This window comes from Ostrinia nubilalis, chromosome 27, assembly GCF_963855985.1.
Source record: "Ostrinia nubilalis chromosome 27, ilOstNubi1.1, whole genome shotgun sequence".
NCBI lineage: Eukaryota > Metazoa > Arthropoda > Insecta > Lepidoptera > Crambidae > Ostrinia > Ostrinia nubilalis.
Window position 1 is genome coordinate 3,002,419 of NC_087114.1, and position 24,788 is coordinate 3,027,206.

A 24,788-nucleotide genomic window follows, 5' to 3' on the forward strand; every position below is an offset into this window, starting at 1 on the left:
TTCTTGTGTATTTTTTGCTTTTGGTCCTGGATAAAATTGTGTTGTCTGCATGATAGTTAATATTAAAAAAAAGAAAAACAATGACATTGTCAAAAAATTGACAGTTCATGTATGACAAAACGGCAATGATTTCGTGGCGAAAATAGTTTTCGGCGTTATAAATTAATTATTTGTTGTTGTGCTTATGTTCTTGTTATTGCCGAGTCAGTAAACTATCCAGGTAACTTTTTGTTCCTATTAAAACCGTCTGAACAAACGATACTGCTTACTACGCACAGTGTATAGATCTGTTATAGTTTTACCCATTAACTTCTAATAAAACGCATATAGGCTTTAATTTACGACTCAATTCACTCAATACACAGCCTTAGTACATGCTTTACATATCTGATAAGAAATATTGATCTACAAGACGGTTACAAAAGGATTTTCAGCTTAAATTTCAGTTTACTAACATACAACTGCATAGTATGTGTGAAGTGTTGGATCAATGCAAAGAGTATGCAAATCACAACACTTTGAACTCCGACCCCACTAATTTCAATAACTGCAGTCATGTAATGGCCATTCTTGCCTACTATGCTGAATTTAAGAGTGAATATTGTAGGTTTTCTAGCTATAGAACATGAAAATACTATGCTTATTATCTTCTCATAATGTACTTAAGTGTGAACAGAAAACAAGTGTATTATTTGGTAGTCTGTAACACCAAGTTTGATTATAGTTTTTATTGGGATCAACTTCATATCAGTTGTGTTTCTAAAAATTTCTTCCATATTTTAGAAAACATAATTCACTTTCTTTACTCTGATAAAATATACAGATATAAATTACAGTGTGAATCATATTTGATTCACAGGATAAGTGGCAATCTAGTTTGTTTATTATATTGTGATTAGAAATAAGATTATTTTATTGTATTTAAATTGTTATCAATGAAGTGAATTAAAACACACAAGTGTAAGCCTAAAAGTGTAAATCAATAGCTCAATCAGGCATTGAATTACATAAAATTCAAGGCTTAATTATAAGATTTTTGTGTTGCAATATGGCCAATGTTGGGAATTTGGACCAAATCTTCATTGCTCTGCTAGAGAGAGATGTGCTCCTGCAGAGACTAAGGCCCAGAACAGATGGTGAAACGCAACTGCAACGAAACTGCAACTTTCTGATGATTCTTATGAATGAAACTGAAACTGAAAGTTTCAAACTGGTCGCGTCATGTGTGGTCTCTCAACGGATGCTATGGCAGAAACTTAGATGCAACTCAAAAGTACTAGCAGTTGCAGTTTCGTTCCAGTTGCGTTTCACCGTCTGTTCTGGGCCTAAATGACCATAATGATTTGGCTTATTAATCTAAACAAGGGATAAATATTTTCACACTCTTAATGCTCACTTGTATGTATAGTTTTCATTGTTTTTATCATCATCTTCATCTCACCTGATGGAAAGTGATGATGAAATGGTATTAAGTAACTCTTAGGACTTACATAAAGGAGTATTATAACTTAAGTTTCTAAGATCAATCAAAATACTTTTATTTATTTTTTTAAATTCAATGTTTTACATTACATGATGATTCAAATTTCTATACAAATAAAATATACTTGATTTGTACAACCTTATCACTAATTCGCTACCTGAATATTCGGACTGGAATTCGCTGCCCGCTGCTGTATTTCCTGAACACTATAATCCGGGTGTTTTCAAGGCTAGAGTGAATAGGCACTTACAGGGCAGATATGTACCATCCTAGACTGCATCTCACTTAACACCAGGTGCGATTGCGGTCAAATACCTGCCTTGTCTAGCATAAAAAAAAATTGTTACAGTGCAAAATGGGCGTAGCAGTGAGCAAGTACAGTGAGCTGACAGCCAACGAACTGCTGGCTCGGTTCTGCTCGTCCGAAGTGATATGCGCTAACGACCCATTCTGGAACCAGATGCTGGCCTTCAATATCAACCCTCCGGCTAATGCGTGAGTAAAAATGTGGTGAAATTAATAAATAGTTATGTCGCTAAACATACTTTAATAGTAAGAGAGGACATTTATCCATTATTATAACATTTGTTTGTTAGGGCGTGTGTTTACGAACCGATTTCAGACCAGTCCGACATCGGTTTGGGTAAAAGCCGGCTAATCGAAACACGCCCTTACTAGAAAAAAAAACTACTGAACAGATTTTGATAAATCTCAAAATTAATTCATGGCCGACGACGTGTCGCCGCTCATCAGTAGCATGTCTATTTAATTTTTTAGCGTTAAGAGTCACATCTCAAACTACTTTAAGGGTAGGTATACCCAACATTGATGAAACAGACGCTGGCCGTAACAGCATATTACACTTGAAAATTTCGACGGGTTCATCCAGTGTCTAAGTAGCTCAGTTGGAAGAGCAGTCGCCCGGCAAGCGTGTCGTGTCGTGGGTTCAATTCCCGCCTTAGGCAGTTCGATTTTTTCAAGTTATTTATAATTTTCCAAGTAGCATGTCTGTTATGAACCTTAAAACTGAATTTCAAGTTCATCAAAAGCTTGTCATTTGTAAATTGCAAAAAACATTTTAAATGTCTGTTCCCAGTGAAGAACAGCTGATGTTCGATGCGAGCACAGAACCACTACTCCAGAAGTTTCTGCAGAACAACCCACAGACTGGGAACCTTGGCTCCTTGGTGCAGGTGTTCGTGACGCGAGCTACCGAGCTACTGGCCGCGCCCAACAGTGATAAGTAAGTTTGATTTTAGAGGATGTTTCCGTTGGTAAAAAACTTTTTAACTCCGTCAAAAATGACAGATGAAACGCGCCAAAGCTCAAAAATAAGGGCTCTGACTTCACTACGTTGCAGTGTACCACGGCGTGACGTCACGCGGAACTTCAACTTACGAACCATAACTTCGATTACTTGCTATATTTTTTTCAATCTTGATTGACGATCATTTCAGATAGTATGCGAAAATTAAATGTCAATGGAACCAATTCTTCTGAAGCCCAATGGGAATACTAATTGAGCCACCCATAGGTGTGCTCCAGGGCTCTATATTAGGACTTGGTTATTTTTTAATCTATGTAAATGTAAATCTACCTTACTTTGTCGAAGATCTTTGTGGCATGTAGGTAGGGATTATATCTAGGTAGTAAGTTTACCTTACTTAGTGACATAGCCCAACGGATTAGCAAGCTGAAGTGGCAATGGGCAGGGCACATAGTACGCAAAACTGACGTCCGATGGGGCAGCAAGGTTCTGGATGGCTACGTAGCGGAAAACGCAGCGTGGGTGGGACGTCCACCCACAAGATGGGCCGACGACATCAGACAGGCGCTGAACGCAGGCTACCAATAGATCCACATGAAAAATATTGGGGGAGGCCTATGTTCAGCAGTGGACGTCCTGTGGTAGAATGATGATGATGATGATAAAGTTTACCTTCACACGTGAACTTCAAAAATATTGACGACTAGCTGACCCGGCGAACTCTGTTCCGCCTTAAAGGACCGTTTAGACCTACCCTGGACTACGACAAACATTTTAAAACCAAAATCAGCTCAATCGGCCCAGCCGTTCTCGAGTTTTAATCAGACTAACGAACATCAATTCATTTTTATTTATATAGATAAATTTTTTGACTTCACTGGGAATCGAATCCGGGACCTAACCATTAGATCAGAGACTAACATAGTCGTTGTTTTCTTTCCAGTGTGATGCTGGCGTGGCAGACCTTCAACGCTTTGTTCGTCACGCGGGCGGTCACCAAGTATCTGGTCGAGATGGTGCCGGAATATGAGCTATGCCGGCATTTGGACGAGCCACCTAAAATGAGGAATACTGGCTTGGACACGGTGAGTTATGAACTTGAAGTCTTTTTTTCAGAAAAGAAACAATATTAGTAATTAATTTGTTTCGCACAAATAATAAAGTACGGCCAGTCCGATACCTTCACCGTTCGTCAGGTATTAAATTGCCCCAGGTGGGAATTGAACCCACGATCTTACACTTGCCGAGGGAGTGATTTAACCGCTGAGCTATGCAGACATTGGGCAGACGTCACAAATAGTTTAACAAGAACAAAGGCGTCAATAGGCTTAGAGTCTTTAAGTCCAGAACTGTTCCGGTGCGTAGTCGTCACTCGAAAACTTTTCGTTACTGCGGGGTTACTCCGAAAAACGTTGCCCCAGGTTTCGAATGTTGCCATCCCTCTCACGCAAAGCGAGATGCCAGCATGACCGTCGGTGACAGATGGACTCGAAACTACAAACAGCATTTGAAAGTACCCCTGCTATTTACAACAAATTACATATTTTTCAAAAACCATAACTATATTAATACCTCATCATTTCAGCCATAGGACGTCCACTGCTGAACATAGGCCTCCCCCAATGATAATACCTACTTTATTCTAAATCAACCTACCTTTCTTCCAGCCGCCCAAATCGGAGCAGTCCCCAGAAGTACAGACATCCCCCAAAATGAACGGCAGCGAGAGCAAAGTGGAGGTGCTTATAGACGCGCTCATTGGACTGATCATTGACGTACCTGTCACGTGAGTATATGACTTTCATCATCATCATCATCATCAAGTTCTTTAGGCTCCACTTTATGCATGATGACGTTCTTTAATTTACTAGAGGCAAATTGATGATTTGGCTTACACACACGTCTTGCTGTATAATCGATATTGTATTGATTTGTGATCGATAATGCTAAAGGGACCGAAAAATAGTAATTATTAATCGACTAGCTTTCCGCCCGCGTGGAATTTTCTCTATCACAGAAAAACTATCTCGCGCGTCCCTGTTTCAAAAACCAGGATAAAAACTATATTATGTCCTTTCCTGGGACTCAAACTCTCTCTATGCCAAATTTCATCAAAATCGGTTCAGTGGTTTAGGCGTGAAAGCAAGACAGACAGAGTTACTTTCGCATTTATAATATTAGTATAGATTAATCCATTAGATTCCAAATTTTTTGCAATTTATAATTTAATAAATACATAAGGTCATAAAAGTCATTTATTTTTTGCAAGTAGTACAAAATAATCGTATTGATTGATATCCAGTTTTGACAGAACAATGTCGATTATACAATCAAACAATTTAAAAAAAAACATGGCTCAATTTCAGCAAAATAATTGATATTAAGCCTTATCGAAAAATCTATTATTTGAACAAGGGGAGCCTAATAAAAACAATTAAAAAAACCGTACAACTAAGACAGATTTATCGCTAGTAAGCAATCTCTTCCAGACATTTTAAAAGACAGTCCATCCATCTATACTAATATTATAAAGAGGTAAAGTTTGTGTGTTTGTATATTTGTTAAATTGTAAGGGGTAATCTCGGGATCTACTGAACCGATTTTAAAAAATATTTCACCAATAAAAAGCCACATTATTGCTGAGTGTCATAGGTTATATAAAAACCGAAAAATTCCACGCGGGCGAAGTCGCGGGCGGCCGCAAATCTATATATATAAAAGAAAGTCGTGTTAGTTACACCACTTATAACTCAAGAACGGCTGAACCGATTTACGGCCGAATACTGAAACACTACTCAAATCTGTCACTCAGCTGACGGGCTCCTAAATTTAAGTATCCTTCAATTTTAAATGGTATTCTCAAACGCTACTCAACGGATTTGAAGCCGTGATCAGCTAAGCAGCTCTCAAATGTTTACATAATGGCAACATTTACCAAAAAAAGTATGTTTTCATTTACACAAATGATAACTTTACGTCTTTTATCCATTACACGCAGCATCGTTTGGTTATGTATTGTCTTATAAGGAAATATACTCAATCAACTTAACATAGAACAGTTTATTTTTAGTTTCTATTATATATAAATCTCGTTTTATCATATAAAAATTAATGCTTGCATTTTTATTTAATTAAAAAAATAATTTTAAATGTGATACTTTTTATTGCTGAAATCTATTAAGTAGCGATCGTGGACCGAAACGTAACCACAATTGACATTTGTTGACAGAGCATCAAATTGACAAATCAACAACTCTTGGAAATGCTGCTATGCGTGCGATGTCCCCTTAATCCTCAGAAATAGGCATGTTTATGTAAAGCGATTTCATAGCAGCTATTTTGGTTGTTACTTCGTGTCTTCGTGCACTATACGATGCACAGTTGGCTGTTAGATGTGGAAGATATCACCTAGTACAAGTTCATAACTTCCCGTTGCGTAGAACAGTAGGGTTATAATAAGTATTTGGTCCACTGGTTGTATGGCATTTGGTGAGGGGTTTCAAAGAGCTTCCAAATTATGAATCCAGAAACAACACCGTTTCTTTAGAGACGCGGAACCTCGCTCGGAGTTGCATGTCATTATAATAATATTTTTCAATAGCGTTCAGCCTTATTGCATTCCTGCGATTAGATCTAGGTATTTCCTCGAGGCTCGAAAGAAATGATAACGATGACACACATTATTTACCACTATTTAGGTCGATTTAGGTATAAGAATAGGATTTAAGATACCGCGCAAGCACTCTCAAATTTAACAGCTGCTTAAGACGATTTGACAGTTGTTTGAGTAATGCTTAGCGTTGAATGGCGTTTCAGTATGCGAAAATTCATTTAACCCATTAACCGCCGCAGTCGCGTATGACCGACAACAGAATTTGGGGGAACTAGCGCCGGAGTCGGGCATAGCAGACTGAATTTTTGGCGTTCTATTCTAAGGGAATGAGACGATCCATGAGATAGATAATAATAAAAAATCCAGTACTTTGAACACATTGTTTTAATTCATGAATTCGGACTTCATTGCACCTATTAAACGTGACATATTTAGAAAAAACTAACACCATAATTTCACATTGCATAAAGCAATATTATTTTAGGACCTCAGCGCCGCAGTCGTTAATAAAAGACCATAGTGTTGTAGTAAAATCTTCCCATCATTTTAATGAAATGGAAATTAATTATGATGAAAATGTATAAATTCGTTTTAGTTTATGTAGATTTAAATACAGAAAGATAAGTACAACGTTATGAATTAAACAGACGAATTATTTAAATTGTAATACGATATAAATTTTAAATAAACGATGATAGAAAAACGCAAAGATTTGGAAACATGCACAACACTAGCAGTGCGGAGTATTCAACGTTTTCTTAACATGCTCCAGCGCCGGAGTCGGGAATACACGACCGCTTATGACGTCATAGACGCACGGAAGTTTAGAATAGTGAGGTTAAGTTGATAATTTTATCGTATGATGAATATTAACTTACAAGTGGGTAGTTCGTGACTAATTGCTAGTGCAAAATAACAAACCGATACTTTGTAGAATAACTAATATTATCAAACTAATAAAAAAATTAACTGACTACAAAAATACTGATTTTTTTTCTGATAGTTTGCAATTAAATGTCCATCCATGCAAAACTGAAACGGGCTGATAATAAATAAATAAAATCAAAATCTTACTTACTCGGTTACGTTCTACGTAATTATGAGCTTACAAAATGCAGGTAGCGAATAAAATCGTACAGTAGTGGAACCAGACAGTGTAGCCAGTACTTTTAGCCGCATTTGATTATTTCGTGTCCATGAACTTCTTAAATAGTTATAAAAGATTAGTTAAATAATAAAGAAAAAATTACTATTTTAAAGCTAATGTTATTAATTAAATCAATAAATAAATTATGCAGTGGTTGGAATTTATTCGTTAAAATTCATCAATTTATCGACATCCATTTGATCGAGTTACCTCGTCACTAAAACTAATAAAAATAACGCCTCTTACTGCGCCGGGGTCGTCTATACGCGACGTACTGCTTTGTCAAGGTTAAATAGGGATTGAAAATATCGATATTCTGCTGAATTAAAAAAAAAGTTTCGTTTTTTCTCAACCTGTTTTTTATTGATTAAGCTATGAAATAATTCTCTATTTATTGAAACTATTCTTTTTTTAAATATTTATTTTACAAATATACAAATAAATACATACATATTACACGTTTTTTTACACCAAAACGCATCTTGAAATAAAACTATCGCAAGGCTGATTCCCCATCACTAACGTCAAAGAGTTGAAAAAGAGTTGCGGCGCCAGTGGCACGTTTTGATAACAGTGGGCCCGGCGGCTAAAAGGTTAAGTGGAGTTTGAGTGCAACTTAATTTGAGAGGTGCTTAAAAATTGAGAACTGCTCAGATATTGTTTTGAGTATGCGAAATGTAAGTTTAGGAGCTGCTTAACTATTTGAGAAGCCGTCAAATATTTAAATGGCGTTTCAGTATTCGGCCGTTAGCTGAAAATTGTCAGGGAGGTAGTTTAGAGCCAGGAGAAGGACATAGGATACTTTTTATCCCGTTCGAAATTAAAAAAAAAGTTGCTTATTTATTGCCATTAAGGTGGAACAAAGTTCGCCGGGTCAGCTAGTTTTTAATAAGTATAAATATTAATTCTGTTCCAGAGACAACACATACTACTTACACTTGGAGTGTATAAACACACTACTAGTGTTGATGTCTGTATACATGTTCGCCGGCGTCCACGGGCAAGCGAGGCTGGTGGAGACTTCTCTTATATTCAGGTAAGTAAACTAACTAAGTTGGTTCCGGCGTTTCTTCTCAGCACTTGCCATTTATGTTTGATTTATTTATGTGAAGCGCTGGTATGGCCCAAAAGATAGAGACATGTAAAGTGCCCCATACCTTCTTTTATCTAAAATAAAAGGAGAGACTGACTGACTCACTGACATATCAACGCACAGCCTAAACGACTAAACGTAGGCACTTGAAATTTCGAAGGGACGTAGCTTAGGTACCGTAGAGGAGCACTAAGAAAGGAATTCCCGAAACTCCCACGGGAACGGGAATTAGCGGGAAAATCCTTTTGTATGAAAAATCTAAACCGCGTAAGATAGACGAAGGGGGTAAAACGGGATCCACGCGTACGAAGTCGCGGGCCGCCGCTAGTTTACTATATTTTGACGTTCATAAGTGCCGCTAGTAGTCTAAATTGAATAAAATATCTTTGATTTTGATTTTGAATATATCGCACAACTAGATAATGTGTTTTATTAATCTTCAAAAACACTTGTTTTTTTATTATTTTTTTCATGGAAAATAAACAGCATATCGTCAGCCTAATTTTGAAACTGCTTATGTCCATTTATGCAAACTTGCAGAAGGAAATAAAAACTGATTATTTTTCATAGTTAACGTAGAATAATTAAATACAATAATAAATAAAAAATTAAGCAAGGGGCAGCAAGGTTCGTGGCAAAACGCAGTGTGGGACGCCCACCCACAAGGTGGACCGACGACATAATTAAGATAGCAGGGAAGCGCTGGACGCAGGACGCTACCAATCGATCAACATGGAAAGCATTGGGGGAGGCCTATGTTCAGCAGTGGACATCCTATGGCTATGTCCTATATTCTATAGCTAAATAAATAAACTTGAGACAGTTTAGATCAAATATGCTTTGTTTTACAGAAACAGCAAAAAAGTTATTCGCGTAGTTTAAATTCAGCTATCGTGTTAAATTAATAAAATCATAATAATGCCTCGTTAAAAAATCAGAGAGCTTCCTAGTTCTAGATAAGAAAAAGTTATTGGTGTATGTTTTTGAACCTTAAGGGAATAAAGTTATTGTGTTATTATGCCAGTTATTGTATGCGAAAACATATAATTGGTGTAAAGCTTTATATTCAGATAGTTAATAAGTCAATTAATTAACACTGTTTGTTTTCCGAATAAAGTAAAATAAATAAATAAAATAAAGTTAAAAATATGGTGGGAAACATATTCCCACTGCCGTATAAAGGGTTAACTAGCTATACCTCTGTAATTAATAAAGCCTTTTGTCCTCAGAACGCTCTTCCAAGGCAGATACGGTATGCACGCGCCTCTGCTAGTCAAGACCTTGCTTGGAAACTTAGCTGCCATGCTGCCCGCACCGCCCGCTATGTTCGGGACTGGAGCCAATGGTGGCAGCGTGTTGATTAATATTGCTTGTGAGTATATTTTTTGGGGAAAAAATCTGAGAAAAAAATGTATAGCCCGACCAGGAACATAAAAACCCTCGCCATGTTGCGGAAAACTAATGGTACTAATTTCTTTTAATGGCAACAGTAACTGAAAACTTCATTGACATGTCACCTTGCATGTCAGTCTATTGCTGTCAAAGTGTAAACAAACTTTATTTTAAATGTGCGCAATTGATTTTGTGAATTAAATTGCTAAAATCTTTTTATAGTCGTGAAAGAAAAGTGGTTCACAATGTGTTAAAGTATTTGTCGAAGAAAAATACTAAGGGTTCGGACAATATTTTCATTGAATAATGTTTCCGATAAAGGTTGTCAAATTGACTGACATGTTTATCGCATAGTACAGTCCACTATGAAAATTAGCTGTGGTTTGTTACAACTACCTATTTTTTAAAAAAATTGTCACTTTCTAAGTGTTGAATTTTATGGAATTGGGAAAGAAGTACCGAGTTTGAAGCGTTCATGAGCAAACATTGCAGTTGAATATTCAAGTTCTGAATTTGATTATTGATGAACAATAAAATAAATCCTACTAGCTCGATTGATGGTTTCATTTAATTTATTTAAACCAGGTTACCTATAATAATATTTTTTCGTTAATTTATGAAAATATCAAATTAGCCCGTAATCCTGAATCCTGATACATAAAGTTACACAGGTACGACTGTACTCAGTGTTGCACTATCAAATGCAATTGACGCGCCTCTATGCCAGGGTTTTTATGTTCCTGGTCAGGCTATAAAACAAAAATTTTCTGAAAAATATAAAAAAAAAAAAGTTGCTGAAAAATGTAATTTTTTTTAATGACATTTATGCGAGTTACGAATTTGAAACAGTTTTCGAAATGTTTTTTTTTTTCAACAACTTCGATTATTCATTTTGATTCCAAAATGTAAACAACTAAGACTTAAAAAGTCAGCGGAAAAAAATAAAAGAAATGAAAAAAATTGTAAAAAAACAGGTTTATTAAAAATATTGTCAAAAAAAATTTACTTTAAATGACATAATATGTTACAAAACTCGAACTCAGAACTGCCTAAGGTGGAATCGAACTTACGACCTTTCGCTTGCCGAGCGACTGCTCTTCCATTTAAATTCTTTTTTTCTTTTTCAGTTATTACAGTTATATCTTAGGCTGACTTGCACCATCTTACTTTAACCGTAACTTTATTCGTGACCGGTGTTTTTATGTGGAGTTTGACAGATTTTTGACTTGTTATTATAATTATGTTGCTGTCGCGCTCGCACACTCACTGCGGGCGCCCGTCGCACAGTCGCGACAGCAATATAATTACGCGCGAGCGATAAGGATGGGTAGCTTGGGATCATTGGACGAAATTCTACGTGCTCACAGACCGGGCTTTAGTTGAAGTAAGATGATGCAGTTCAGTCTTAATTATTAAAAAAGTGTACTAATGTGGATCGCATCATTCACGTATGTATATCTTTGTCCCCAGCCGGTCTATGGAACATGCTGACCTTCAACACGACCACCCGGCAAACCATCTACAGCCACCCGCCGCTAGACCGCAGCTCGCTCAGCGGCCGGCTCAAGCAGCAGCACCCGCTCAGCAACCAGTCGTGTCTGCTGCTGTTGGCGCTGGCCAACCACTGCATCGCCGACGCCAACCTGTACCGCGCCGCGCTACTGAGCAGCGCGCCCGCGCCGCCGGGTGAGACGACCGTCACGCGACTAGCGCCGTGTGTGCTAGTAACCTCGCGTGGCGCGTGACATGTCTAGTCGCTGGTGACGCGCGACAACCGCACAAGCTGGTGACGCGCGACAACCGCACAAGCTGAGTGTGACGCGTGACCTTAGTCGCTGGTGACGCGTGACCTTAGTCGCTGGTGACGCGTGACCTTAGTCGCTGGTGACGCGTGACCTTAGTCGCTGAGTGTGACGCGTGACCTTAGTCGCTGGTGACGCGTGACCTTAGTCGCTGGTGACGCGTGACCTTAGTCGCTGAGTGTGACGCGTGACCTTAGTCGCTGAGTGTGACGCGTGACCTTAGTCGCTGGTGACGCGTGACCTTAGTCGCTGAGTGTGACGCGTGACCTTAGTCGCTGAGTGTGACGCGTGACCTTAGTCGCTGAGTGTGACGCGTGACCTTAGTCACTTCGCGTGGCAGAGCATCTACTCCCACCCGCCGCTAGACCGCAGCTCGCTCAGCGGCCGGCTCAAGCAGCAGCACCCGCTCAGCAACCAGTCGTGTCTGCTGCTGTTGGCGCTGGCCAACCACTGCATCGCCGACGCCAACCTGTACCGCGCCGCGCTACTGAGCAGCGCGCCCGCGCCGCCGGGTGAGACGACCGTCACGCGACTAGCGCCGTGTGTGCTAGTAACCTCGCGTGGCGCGTGACATGTCTAGTCGCTGGTGACGCGCGACAACCGCACAAGCTGGTGACGCGCGACAACCGCACAAGCTGAGTGTGACGCGTGACCTTAGTCGCTGGTGACGCGTGACCTTAGTCGCTGGTGACGCGTGACCTTAGTCGCTGAGTGTGACGCGTGACCTTAGTCACTTCGCGTGGCAGAGCATCTACTCCCACCCGCCGCTAGACCGCAGCTCGCTCAGCGGCCGGCTCAAGCAGCAGCACCCGCTCAGCAACCAGTCGTGTCTGCTGCTGTTGGCGCTGGCCAACCACTGCATCGCCGACGCCAACCTGTACCGCGCCGCGCTACTGAGCAGCGCGCCCGCGCCGCCGGGTGAGACGACCGTCACGCGACTAGCGCCGTGTGTGCTAGTAACCTCGCGTGGCGCGTGACATGTCTAGTCGCTGGTGACGCGCGACAACCGCACAAGCTGGTGACGCGCGACAACCGCACAAGCTGAGTGTGACGCGTGACCTTAGTCGCTGGTGACGCGTGACCTTAGTCGCTGGTGACGCGTGACCTTAGTCGCTGGTGACGCGTGACCTTAGTCGCTGAGTGTGACGCGTGACCTTAGTCGCTGGTGACGCGTGACCTTAGTCGCTGAGTGTGACGCGTGACCTTAGTCGCTGGTGACGCGTGACCTTAGTCGCTGGTGACGCGTGACCTTAGTCGCTGGTGACGCGTGACCTTAGTCGCTGGTGACGCGTGACCTTAGTCGCTGGTGACGCGTGACCTTAGTCACTTCGCGTGGCAGAGCATCTACTCCCACCCGCCGCTAGACCGCAGCTCGCTCAGCGGCCGGCTCAAGCAGCAGCACCCGCTCAGCAACCAGTCGTGTCTGCTGCTGTTGGCGCTGGCCAACCACTGCATCGCCGACGCCAACCTGTACCGCGCCGCGCTACTGAGCAGCGCGCCCGCGCCGCCGGGTGAGACGACCGTCACGCGACTAGCGCCGTGTGTGCTAGTAACCTCGCGTGGCGCGTGACATGTCTAGTCGCTGGTGACGCGCGACAACCGCACAAGCTGGTGACGCGCGACAACCGCACAAGCTGAGTGTGACGCGTGACCTTAGTCGCTGGTGACGCGTGACCTTAGTCGCTGGTGACGCGTGACCTTAGTCGCTGGTGACGCGTGACCTTAGTCGCTGAGTGTGACGCGTGACCTTAGTCGCTGGTGACGCGTGACCTTAGTCGCTGAGTGTGACGCGTGACCTTAGTCGCTGGTGACGCGTGACCTTAGTCGCTGGTGACGCGTGACCTTAGTCGCTGGTGACGCGTGACCTTAGTCGCTGGTGACGCGTGACCTTAGTCGCTGAGTGTGACGCGTGACCTTAGTCACTTCGCGTGGCAGAGCATCTACTCCCACCCGCCGCTAGACCGCAGCTCGCTCAGCGGCCGGCTCAAGCAGCAGCACCCGCTCAGCAACCAGTCGTGTCTGCTGCTGTTGGCGCTGGCCAACCACTGCATCGCCGACGCCAACCTGTACCGCGCCGCGCTACTGAGCAGCGCGCCCGCGCCGCCGGGTGAGACGACCGTCACGCGACTAGCGCCGTGTGTGCTAGTAACCTCGCGTGGCGCGTGACATGTCTAGTCGCTGGTGACGCGCGACAACCGCACAAGCTGGTGACGCGCGACAACCGCACAAGCTGAGTGTGACGCGTGACCTTAGTCGCTGGTGACGCGTGACCTTAGTCGCTGGTGACGCGTGACCTTAGTCGCTGAGTGTGACGCGTGACCTTAGTCACTTCGCGTGGCAGAGCATCTACTCCCACCCGCCGCTAGACCGCAGCTCGCTCAGCGGCCGGCTCAAGCAGCAGCACCCGCTCAGCAACCAGTCGTGTCTGCTGCTGTTGGCGCTGGCCAACCACTGCATCGCCGACGCCAACCTGTACCGCGCCGCGCTACTGAGCAGCGCGCCCGCGCCGCCGGGTGAGACGACCGTCACGCGACTAGCGCCGTGTGTGCTAGTAACCTCGCGTGGCGCGTGACATGTCTAGTCGCTGGTGACGCGCGACAACCGCACAAGCTGGTGACGCGCGACAACCGCACAAGCTGAGTGTGACGCGTGACCTTAGTCGCTGGTGACGCGTGACCTTAGTCGCTGGTGACGCGTGACCTTAGTCGCTGAGTGTGACGCGTGACCTTAGTCACTTCGCGTGGCAGAGCATCTACTCCCACCCGCCGCTAGACCGCAGCTCGCTCAGCGGCCGGCTCAAGCAGCAGCACCCGCTCAGCAACCAGTCGTGTCTGCTGCTGTTGGCGCTGGCCAACCACTGCATCGCCGACGCCAACCTGTACCGCGCCGCGCTACTGAGCAGCGCGCCCGCGCCGCCGGGTGAGACGACCGTCACGCGACTAGCGCCGTGTGTGCTAGTAACCTCGCGTGGCGCGTGACATGTCTAGTCGCTGGTGACGCGCGACAACCGCACAAGCTGGTGACGCGCGACAACCGCACAAGCTGAGTGTGACGCGTGACCTTAGTCGCTGGTGACGCGTGACCTTAGTCGCTGGTGACGCGTGACCTTAGTCGCTGGTGACGCGTGACCTTAGTCGCTGGTGACGCGTGACCTTAGTCGCTGAGTGTGACGCGTGACCTTAGTCACTTCGCGTGGCAGAGCATCTACTCCCACCCGCCGCTAGACCGCAGCTCGCTCAGCGGCCGGCTCAAGCAGCAGCACCCGCTCAGCAACCAGTCGTGTCTGCTGCTGTTGGCGCTGGCCAACCACTGCATCGCCGACGCCAACCTGTACCGCGCCGCGCTACTGAGCAGCGCGCCCGCGCCGCCGGGTGAGACGACCGTCACGCGACTAGCGCCGTGTGTGCTAGTAACCTCGCGTGGCGCGTGACATGTCTAGTCGCTGGTGACGCGCGACAACCGCACAAGCTGGTGACGCGCGACAACCGCACAAGCTGAGTGTGACGCGTGACCTTAGTCGCTGGTGACGCGTGACCTTAGTCGCTGGTGACGCGTGACCTTAGTCGCTGGTGACGCGTGACCTTAGTCGCTGGTGACGCGTGACCTTAGTCGCTGAGTGTGACGCGTGACCTTAGTCGCTGAGTGTGACGCGTGACCTTAGTCGCTGGTGACGCGTGACCTTAGTCGCTGGTGACGCGTGACCTTAGTCGCTGAGTGTGACGCGTGACCTTAGTCGCTGAGTGTGACGCGTGACCTTAGTCGCTGGTGACGCGTGACCTTAGTCGCTGAGTGTGACGCGTGACCTTAGTCACTTCGCGTGGCAGAGCATCTACTCCCACCCGCCGCTAGACCGCAGCTCGCTCAGCGGCCGGCTCAAGCAGCAGCACCCGCTCAGCAACCAGTCGTGTCTGCTGCTGTTGGCGCTGGCCAACCACTGCATCGCCGACGCCAACCTGTACCGCGCCGCGCTACTGAGCAGCGCGCCCGCGCCGCCGGGTGAGACGACCGTCACGCGACTAGCGCCGTGTGTGCTAGTAACCTCGCGTGGCGCGTGACATGTCTAGTCGCTGGTGACGCGCGACAACCGCACAAGCTGGTGACGCGCGACAACCGCACAAGCTGAGTGTGACGCGTGAAAGCCCTAGCTCCCTAACGTGGCACATGACATCCTTGACGTGACATGGTAATAAGTCTAGAATTCACGTGGCGACCCTAGACACTTGGCGTGGCGACCCTAGACACTTGGCGTGGCGACCCTAGACACTTCACGTGGTGACCCTAGTCACTTCGCATGGGGACCTTAGTCACTTCGCGTGGCGACCCTAGTCTTTTCGCGTGGCGACCCGTCACTTGGCGTGGCGAACCTAGTCACTTGGCGTAGCGACCCTAGTCACTTTGCGTGGCGACCCTAGTCACTTCGGTGGCGACTCTAGTCACTTCGCGTGGCGACCCTAGTCACTTCGCGTGGCGACCCTAGTCACTTCGCGTGTCGACCCTAGTCACTTCGCGTGTCGACCCTAGTCACTGCGTGGCGACCCGTCACTTAGCGTGGCGACCCTAATCACTTCGCGTGGCGACCCGTCACTTGGCGTGGCGAACCTAGTCACTTGGCGTGGCGACCCTAGTCACTTGGCGTGGCGACCCTAGTCACTTGGCGTGGCGACCCTAGTCACTTCGCGTGGCGACCCGTCACTTGGCGTGGCGAACCTAGTCACTTGGCGTGGCGACCCTAGTCACTTGGCGTGGCGACCCTAGACACTTCACGTGGCGACCCTAGTCACTTCGCGTGGCGACCCTAGTCACATCGCGTGGCGACCCTATAGTCACTTCGCGTGGCGACCCGTCACTTAGCGTGGCGACCCTAGTCACTTCGCGTGGCGATCCTAGTCACTTCGCGTGTCGACCCTAGTCACATCGCGTGGCGACCCTATAGTCACTTCGCGTGGCGACCCGTCACTTTGCGTGGCGACCCGTCACTTAGCGTGGCGACCATAGTCACTTCGCGTGGCGACTCGTCACTTGGCGTGGCGACCCTAGTCACTTGGCGTGGCGACCCTAGACACTTGGCGTGGCGACCCTAGACACTTCACGTGGCGACCCTAGTCACTTCGCGTGGCGACCCGTCACTTGGCGTGGCGACCCTAGTCACTTCGCGTGGCGACCCGTCAGTTGGCGTGGCGACTCTAGTCACTTCGCGTGGCGACCCGTCACTTGGCGTGGCGACCCTAGTCACTTCGCGTGGCGACCAAAGTATCTTATGTTAAATTTTAACCAGCTCTTTCCCGCGTCAAGACTCAATTTTTGTTGTGAACACTTTGTCTAATTGTATACTTAGGCTGAGTTGCACCACCTAACTTTGACCGTAACTTTAACGATAACCGGCGTTTTTTGTATGGAGTTTGACAGATTTTTGACGTTTGTCAAAGTTAAAGTAAGATGGTGCAACCCAGCCTTAGAAGTTAGAAGTATTACTTTTCAAGTAATTTCAATATCATGTGAAGTATTTGTTTTAAAAGTCATTTCATCAAACTAATGTATATCGTTTGTTTCAGACACAGCACAGACCCCACAGAAGGACTCAAACGGGCCTGACGTCACGCCGCCTCGAATAGACATGGCTGCTGTAAGTTCAATAATAAAGTTTATTTCGAAATTACATAACCGTCCCCACTTCACAAAGATTCAAGAGCTAGGATAAGATATCCCAACTAATATTATAAATGCGAAAGTAACTCTGTCTGTCTGTCTGTCTGTCTGTCTGTTACGCTTTCCCGCTTAAACCTCGCAACCGATTTTGATGAAATTTGGCATAGAGATAGTTTGAGTCCCGGGAAAGAACATAGGATAGTTTTTATCCCGGTTTTTGAAACAGGGACGCGCGCGATAAAGTTTTTCTGTGACAGACAAAATTCCACGCGGGCGAAGCCGCGGGCGGAAAGCTAGTTCTCTATAAATGCGATGATGCTGTTTAGTTCTTACCATTTTTGTTTTTTGTGCGTAGCGTTCCATAGAAAATGTACTTTGTAGCAGTAGTTTCAAAATTTCATCTTTTTCCAATTCATTTGCAATTTATTGGTTTTTTGTCATAAACTGTGATTTAGTATTGGCTTTGCCAAAACAACGATAGATGCCGTATTTTGAGAAGTGACTTTTCACTTGGTATCAATAGGGAAAGGGTTAAAAAATCAAAGATAGCAGCATTTGAAAGCTAAGAAAAATAAATAAGCTTAAATTAAATCACTTTTCCACAGCTTCACAAAGCTCTCTGTGCAACTGCGGGTTGCGAGCATTCAACGTTACTACTATACGTAATGCTGCATTCGTGTGACGCCTACAAACGATACGTCAGCCAGGTCACGCAGATCGACGAGCTGGTGAGTTTGAGACGTGACACGCTTGAACTCTGATGCATTTTGACACGCTTAAAACATGACACATTTGATACGCTTGAAACATAATGACACATTTGACACGCTTGAAACTTAATGACACATTTGACACTTGCCATAATGGACACACTAACGCTCTTTTGGTGAGTTTGACACTTCACATTTTTTTTTCTTAAAACCTATCGTGTGGGGTATCAAAATAAGAGGCATCAAATTACATATCATATCACCCACAAAAGAACTAGTCATTGATGCCTCCGACTGCATTTGTTAACACTAAGGCCCAGAACAGACGGTGAAACGCAACTGCAACGAACTGCAACTGCTAGTTACTTTTGAGTTGCATCTAAGCTTCTGCCATAGCGTCCGTTGAGAGACCACACATGACGCGACCAGTTTGAAACTTTCAGTTTCAGTTTCATTCATCAGAATCATCAGAAAGTTGCAGTTTCGTTGCAGTTGCGTTTCACCGTCTTTGCTGGGCCTAAGTTGTCTAGTTTTTATCTTTTTAGTTCATTTTTACGCAGTTGGGTTTTTGTTTTTTCAATAATTATTTTATTTTATTCTTTCTCTCTATCCGTCCGCAGATAATCCCGATCCTGCAAGTGTTGTACAACGCGCCTGAAAGCAGTTCCCACCACATATACATGTCGCTGATCGTGCTACTGATCCTGACTGAAGACGACGCGTTGATCAAGAATGTACATTTGATTGTAAGTAGTCATCCTGCTAATATAATAAATGTTAAAGTTTGTGAGGATAAATGGATGTTTCATGTGGTGCAGTTACACTATTCGGGAAATTGATCGAGACATAATAATAGTGTAAATACGCACTTCAGTTAGTTTCGCCGTGCGTCGTCCATACTTCGGTGTGAGTTCTCGCGTTTCTGTTCGATCGATTTACCCCATAGTGTAACTGCGCCATTACTTAATTTGCCAAATTACTACGACAAGTCAAGTAGGTACATTGGTATTTCTGGGATGAGTTGTAAGCCCTTTTTATGTAGCAAGACAAGTTGTTCAGAAGAAAGTTTTTGGACCGCTTCTTCTAAGCTTTACGAGGCAGTAATAGGGTTAAAATTATTCTTTGATCCATAAAAATAAATTAATTAAAGCATTTTTACCCCTATAAAAGTCAATGGGAACTGTGAATAATGTTTTATTTAATTTTATTTTCTTGTGAAGGCCTTTTAGAGGTTTAAAAAGACTTTTTACAGAAAGTGAATGACTTTTTACAATCTATGTTGATTCTACTTTGTTTGTTTATCTATACTAATATTATAAAGCTGATTAGTTTGTTTGTTTGTTTACTTGAACGCGCTAATCTCAGGAACTACCGGTCCGATTTGAAAAATTCTTTCAGTGTTAGATAGCCCATTTATCGAGGAAGGCTATAGGCTATGTACCATCACGCTACGAGTAATAGGTGCAGAGCAAAAATGAAAAATTTTGCGAAAACGGGTTTTCACGCGTACGAAGTCGCGGGCACAGCTAGTTTAATTTAAATGCAAGTGAGCTTACATATAGATTTATCAACAAAAATATACCATGAATTATTTTCTATTAAATATTCTGTCACTAATTTACTTAACGCAATATTTCCTTACAGATGCTAAAAAACCTGACTTGGTACACCGAGCGGTCAATATCCGAGATATCACTAGGGGGTCTCATGGTGCTCGTCATAGTGAGAGCGTTACAATACAACATGGCGCGGGTCAGAGACAAATATCTACACACAAACTGTCTAGCTGCCATAGCGAATATGAGTTGTAAGTATTAACCCTTTATAAAGCAGTGGGAATATTATAGTAATATACTTACGAGCAAAAGTATGGAATCACCCCTTGTGTTTTGTTCCGAGTAATCTTAACTAAATTACTAATAGAAGATACATAAAAATGTACCATTTTGAAGGTAATATTATGGGTGATTCCATATTTTTGCACGCGAGTGTAGTTCCCACCATATTTTGAAACTTATTCGCTAGGGTTAACACATAGAGATGAGTTCGCTTCAACCAAAACGCGTCTTGTTTTATATCCTAAACCACGGAGATCCAGATCAGGGATGTTATGGATATCCGTAACCGTTACCGAAACTTTCGGATATCCGAAATAAAAAAATATCCGAAACCGTAACGATACAAAAGTTTCGGATAGCTTTGGATGTAGGCAGTTTAAATTGTTTTTTGTATAGCATTATATTTAAAGGCATAACAGCCTGATTTACCTTTATAATGCCATCTAGTCTCAATTTTAATTTGTTTATTACTTTTTATTCGATGTTAAGTGTGCGGCCATGAATGAACCGTGTTGGACAACTATTGCAAATTGCATTCTAAAGCACAGATATCCGTAACCGTAACCGAAACATTCGGATATCCGAAATAAAAAAATATGCGTAACCGAAACTACACATCCATAACATGCATCCCTACTCCAGATACACAGGCCAGTCCGGCCAGAACATAACAATGCTGTTAACCCAACCACTGAAATGGACCTAATAATATAATTATCTATGTTTTATTTAAATTATACTATGTCATTTTCCATTTCAGGTGAATTCAGAAATCTACACCCATACGTTGCACAGAGGCTAATATCGTTGTTCGAGACGTTAACAAAGCGGAGAGCGAGGCTATGTAGTGAAATAGAAGGTAACTTACATATTTATCTCAACAAAAAGTATTTTTACATATTTCACATTTTGAACAAAAAAAAATTTTTTATTCGCCATATGGACCGTTTTGGTGGCACTTAAATCCAGTACGAACAAGTACTTTTTGTGTTGTAAAACAGTCGATTTTTCAAGTAAAAATCATGATTATGGTATACAAGCTTTTGCCCCCGGATTTGCTTCGAACTGGCACAGAAATTATCGCGCGGGTCTTCTCAAAACGGAATAAAATTATTTTTCATTGGGTTTCGAACTATCTGTATGTCTTTCATCTAAATTGGATTACTTGCACTTTTAGGAGGCGATATAAATAATTTAGAGTTACCACATCACGCAGAAGAAAAGACAGAAGAAGTTGTAAGTACTTTTTGTGTATTTTTACCCTCTTTCATACAACTTTGACGCAAATACTATAAAGTCTACCCATAACCCAGTTAGTGCCTAAGGCAGCGGTTCCCAAATGGTGGTCCGCGGAACCCTGGGGTTCCGTGGAAAGGCCGCAAGGGTTCCGTAAAAAATATCCCACGTTTCGTGACCGACGTTGTTCGCTCGCACCGACTTGTTTACGCACAAGGGAGGGGCAGGGCGTGCGGGCGGAGTAGTACGGGGGTTCCGTTAAGAAAAGTATAATCAATTAGGGTTCCTTGGCAAAAAAAAATGGGAAACCCTGGTCTAGCGTATAACTCAGCCAGTGCTTGAGGTATGGAAGAGGCACGGGAGGGTGTTTCTTGTTACTTTAAACATCAGCGAGAGTTAAGGTTTGTATGCTCTGTCACGTCATAATATGTCAAAATCACCCCTCCTGTGCTCCCATACTTTAGTTACTGAGTTAAGTACTAGACTAGTTCGTTCGTTCCAGCCGAAAGACGTCCACTGCTGGACAAAGGCCTCCCCCAAGGATTTCCACAAAGACCGGTCCTGCGCCGCTCGCATCCAGGTACCTCCCGCGACCTTCACCAGATCGTCGGTCCACCTAGTGGGAGGCCTGCCCACGCTACGTCTTCCAGCTCGGGGTCTAGACTAGTGCCGACCTATAATCTAACACTAGCGGTCGCCCGCGACTTCATACGCGTGGATCCCGTTTTACCCCCTTAGGGGTGGAGTTTCGTAAAATCCTTTCTTAGCGGATGCCTACGTCATAACATCTACCTGCATGCCAAATTTCAGCCCGATCCGTCCAGTGGTTTGGGCTGTGCGTTGATAGATTTCTATGTCAGTCAGTCAGTCACCTTTGAGTTATTTATATGTAGATATATAAATATAATTTCAGATGGACCACATAAACGTGCTAGACGAAGTACTAAGGATGCTGTTGGAGATCATCAACTCGTGCCTTACGCATCAACTGAGCAACAACTTGAACGTTGTTTACGCGTTGTTACATAAAAAACAGTTGTTCGAACAACACAGACACCATAACATCACGCAGAATATTGAAATGGTGAGTAGATTTGATAATTTCAGAATGTGCTGTTCTTTGATATTGAAAAAGAGTTAGTTTGTTAATGCCTGATTATTTTTATTGTGTAAAGTAACCCTTCCTTTTGCAAATTTATTCTTGCATACTTAAGCATTATAATAAAAGTTGTGTGTATATGAATTAGTCAAACTTAGGCAGGGATGGCCCTTGGTATACAAAAGTAGGGCTTGTTTGTTATTATTACTTAGTCTAAAGTCTGTTCGCCGAGAGTTGATAAATATTATGAAATGTCTTGCAATAGCGACTGTCGCTTAATTATCGCATTCTGTATGGCGGGCGTCGTTTGTCACAACGCGCACTGAGTACCATGGTACGAGCCACGCAGCTGTCGTCAAGCGCCCCGGCCGGCGGGCCGCAATGTGTGAAACGGAATATATTTATTTTACATAAGACCGAAATGAATGATATGACAGTGGGTAGGGCTTTGCCCAACATTGGGATACACTATAAGCCACTTGATAATAATGAAATACTTTTTATCCAACACATGGACGCCACGTGTTTGCCCTAACCGGAATAATTCCCGTAAATTTAAAAGAGATAATAATGATAATCTACCAACTTTTTCATTATAATATCGACAAAAATAATTAGCGGGCCGCAATTTATAATGAGTTTAGAACATCTGATTTTTTTTTTATCAACTCTCGGCGAACAGACTTTATGCAAATGTATTTTCTCAAATGACATGAAAATTATTCAGCTAAATGTTGGTAATGTAATCAATGTAAGTATACTGTTAATATATAATAAAAGAATAAAATAATTTGGTATTAAATGAAGATTTGGAAATGTGAATACATAAAAATTTGGCTCCTCTGATTTTTTCACAAAAATGTTTTAAGTATTTACAGAATGTAGGGTACATATATTTTTTGTCCACTCTTTCTTCACTTCGTTGACTCCTGGTTTTTACATAAGTTAATCGTATAAGATGTCATTTGTAATATTCATAAAGGAACATACTCTCTGTACGATACCTATTCTTTGCCCACAGGTGATAGGTTACTTCTCGACGCGTCTGCAGAGGGTGCAGGAGGGCGCGGGAGGCGACTTGGGGGTCACCGAGGTCCTAGCTTGCATCAAGAAGGGCGCCGAGCAGTGGTCCAGCGACAGGCTCAAGGTAACTACGTAATTTATTCGGTTTATTCCACTTTGTTCTCCTGGGTGAAGAAAGTGAAATATTTTGTAGCCACATTTCACCTCGGAACCATTTCACCCAACTTTATTTTCCAGCTGAATTAAATTAATTCTTAGGTGAACAGATGCGAAGATCTGGTGTGGAAACCACGTGCCGCTAACATTTACGTTGAAACATTATTTACAGTTTTTATTTTTGGCACATTGCATCTATTGAAATGATCGTGAAAAAATATTTTACTTTTCTACCATCATCTAAAATTTACATAACTTCTAGGAATTGGAGCCCAAGCTAATCTTCTATTTTAAGATACAATAATAATTTCCTTATTCGAGTACAGTCAACTACAAATGGTTCGTGACATCCAAAGTAACCAATAAGTTCGCAACACGTCTTTGTCACAATCGAAATAAGGTTGTGTTGTCAACTTTTTAGCTACTTTGGGTGTCACAAACTATTTGACGGTGACTGTACATATTAGGTATCAACTACAGACTACCCAATTGACTATTTGACACCATTCCCCAATAATTCGAAATCACATTTTTTTTAACAGACACTTCATTCTGGTCTTAAAAACTTAATTAATTTTGGTTGCATTGTAATTGAAAAAAGTATGTAGTTTAATTGAGTTGACAAAATAGTGACGTCACTTGCTTGTATTCCCGTACAAAATCTATGGGAGCCTCGTTTTAAGAAGAACGTCAATTCATTGGTGGTTTCAACACGTCTATTGCTTATTGTATAGGGGGCACAGTATTGCCCTCGCCAAGACAAGGCAACAAAATTACAGGGCACTATCTAATTTTTAAATTCTCTAAATTAAACTATCCTATTTGTATTTTCCAGAAATTCCCCGACCTAAAATTCAGATACGTGGAAGAAGAAAGACCAGAAGAGTTCTTCACTCCATATGTATGGGGGCTCATCACCAGCTGCGGAGGCGTGTACTGGGCAAGCGAGTGCGGCGCGCGCGCTGTCACCGATCTACTAGCTTGCTGATACACGATATTCGACCTTATACATAGAGTGTTATGCTCCCCTTTCTGTTGACAGACAACTTCAACTGACACTATTAAGCCAATTTGAAACGTATGTTAATGGAATAAGGCGCTGGGCTAGCGAGTTACCGATCTACTAGCTTGCTGATACATATTGAACCTTAAAGACATATTCTGTTTTCCTTTCTGTTGATAGACCAACTTCTGACACTGTTAAGCAATCTCAAGGTGCATTTTACGCTGGCATATGGCTATAACATCTAGTGCGGCGCGCGCGCTGTTTAGATTTCTTAGCG

The 24,788-nt window shown here is 43.3% G+C and overlaps 1 protein-coding gene and 1 long non-coding RNA gene across 2 annotated transcripts; one reads left to right on the forward strand and one right to left on the reverse strand.

The window, feature by feature from the left end:
- The first annotated feature begins 109 nt into the window (after positions 1 to 109).
- Positions 110 to 24,788, forward strand: LOC135084789 (dymeclin). The gene is made up of 25 exons (XM_063979527.1): positions 110 to 220; positions 1,833 to 1,978; positions 2,580 to 2,726; positions 3,694 to 3,835; positions 4,418 to 4,536; positions 8,427 to 8,546; positions 9,833 to 9,975; positions 11,466 to 11,736; positions 12,122 to 12,347; positions 12,544 to 12,753; positions 13,137 to 13,346; positions 13,733 to 13,942; positions 14,139 to 14,348; positions 14,545 to 14,754; positions 14,997 to 15,206; positions 15,580 to 15,793; positions 17,350 to 17,420; positions 18,049 to 18,171; positions 18,774 to 18,899; positions 19,798 to 19,960; positions 20,752 to 20,850; positions 21,169 to 21,227; positions 22,141 to 22,311; positions 23,348 to 23,473; positions 24,341 to 24,788. The coding sequence occupies exons 2-25, from the start codon at positions 1,839 to 1,841 to the stop codon at positions 24,491 to 24,493; spliced, it is 3,873 nt and encodes a 1,290-aa protein (XP_063835597.1). The 5' UTR covers positions 110 to 220; positions 1,833 to 1,838; the 3' UTR covers positions 24,494 to 24,788.
- On the reverse strand, positions 11,745 to 13,531 carry LOC135084946 (uncharacterized). The gene is made up of 3 exons (XR_010259979.1): positions 13,116 to 13,531; positions 12,091 to 13,000; positions 11,745 to 12,038 (listed from the first exon to the last, which is right to left on the reverse strand). It is a non-coding gene; the product is annotated as an uncharacterized LOC135084946 (long non-coding RNA).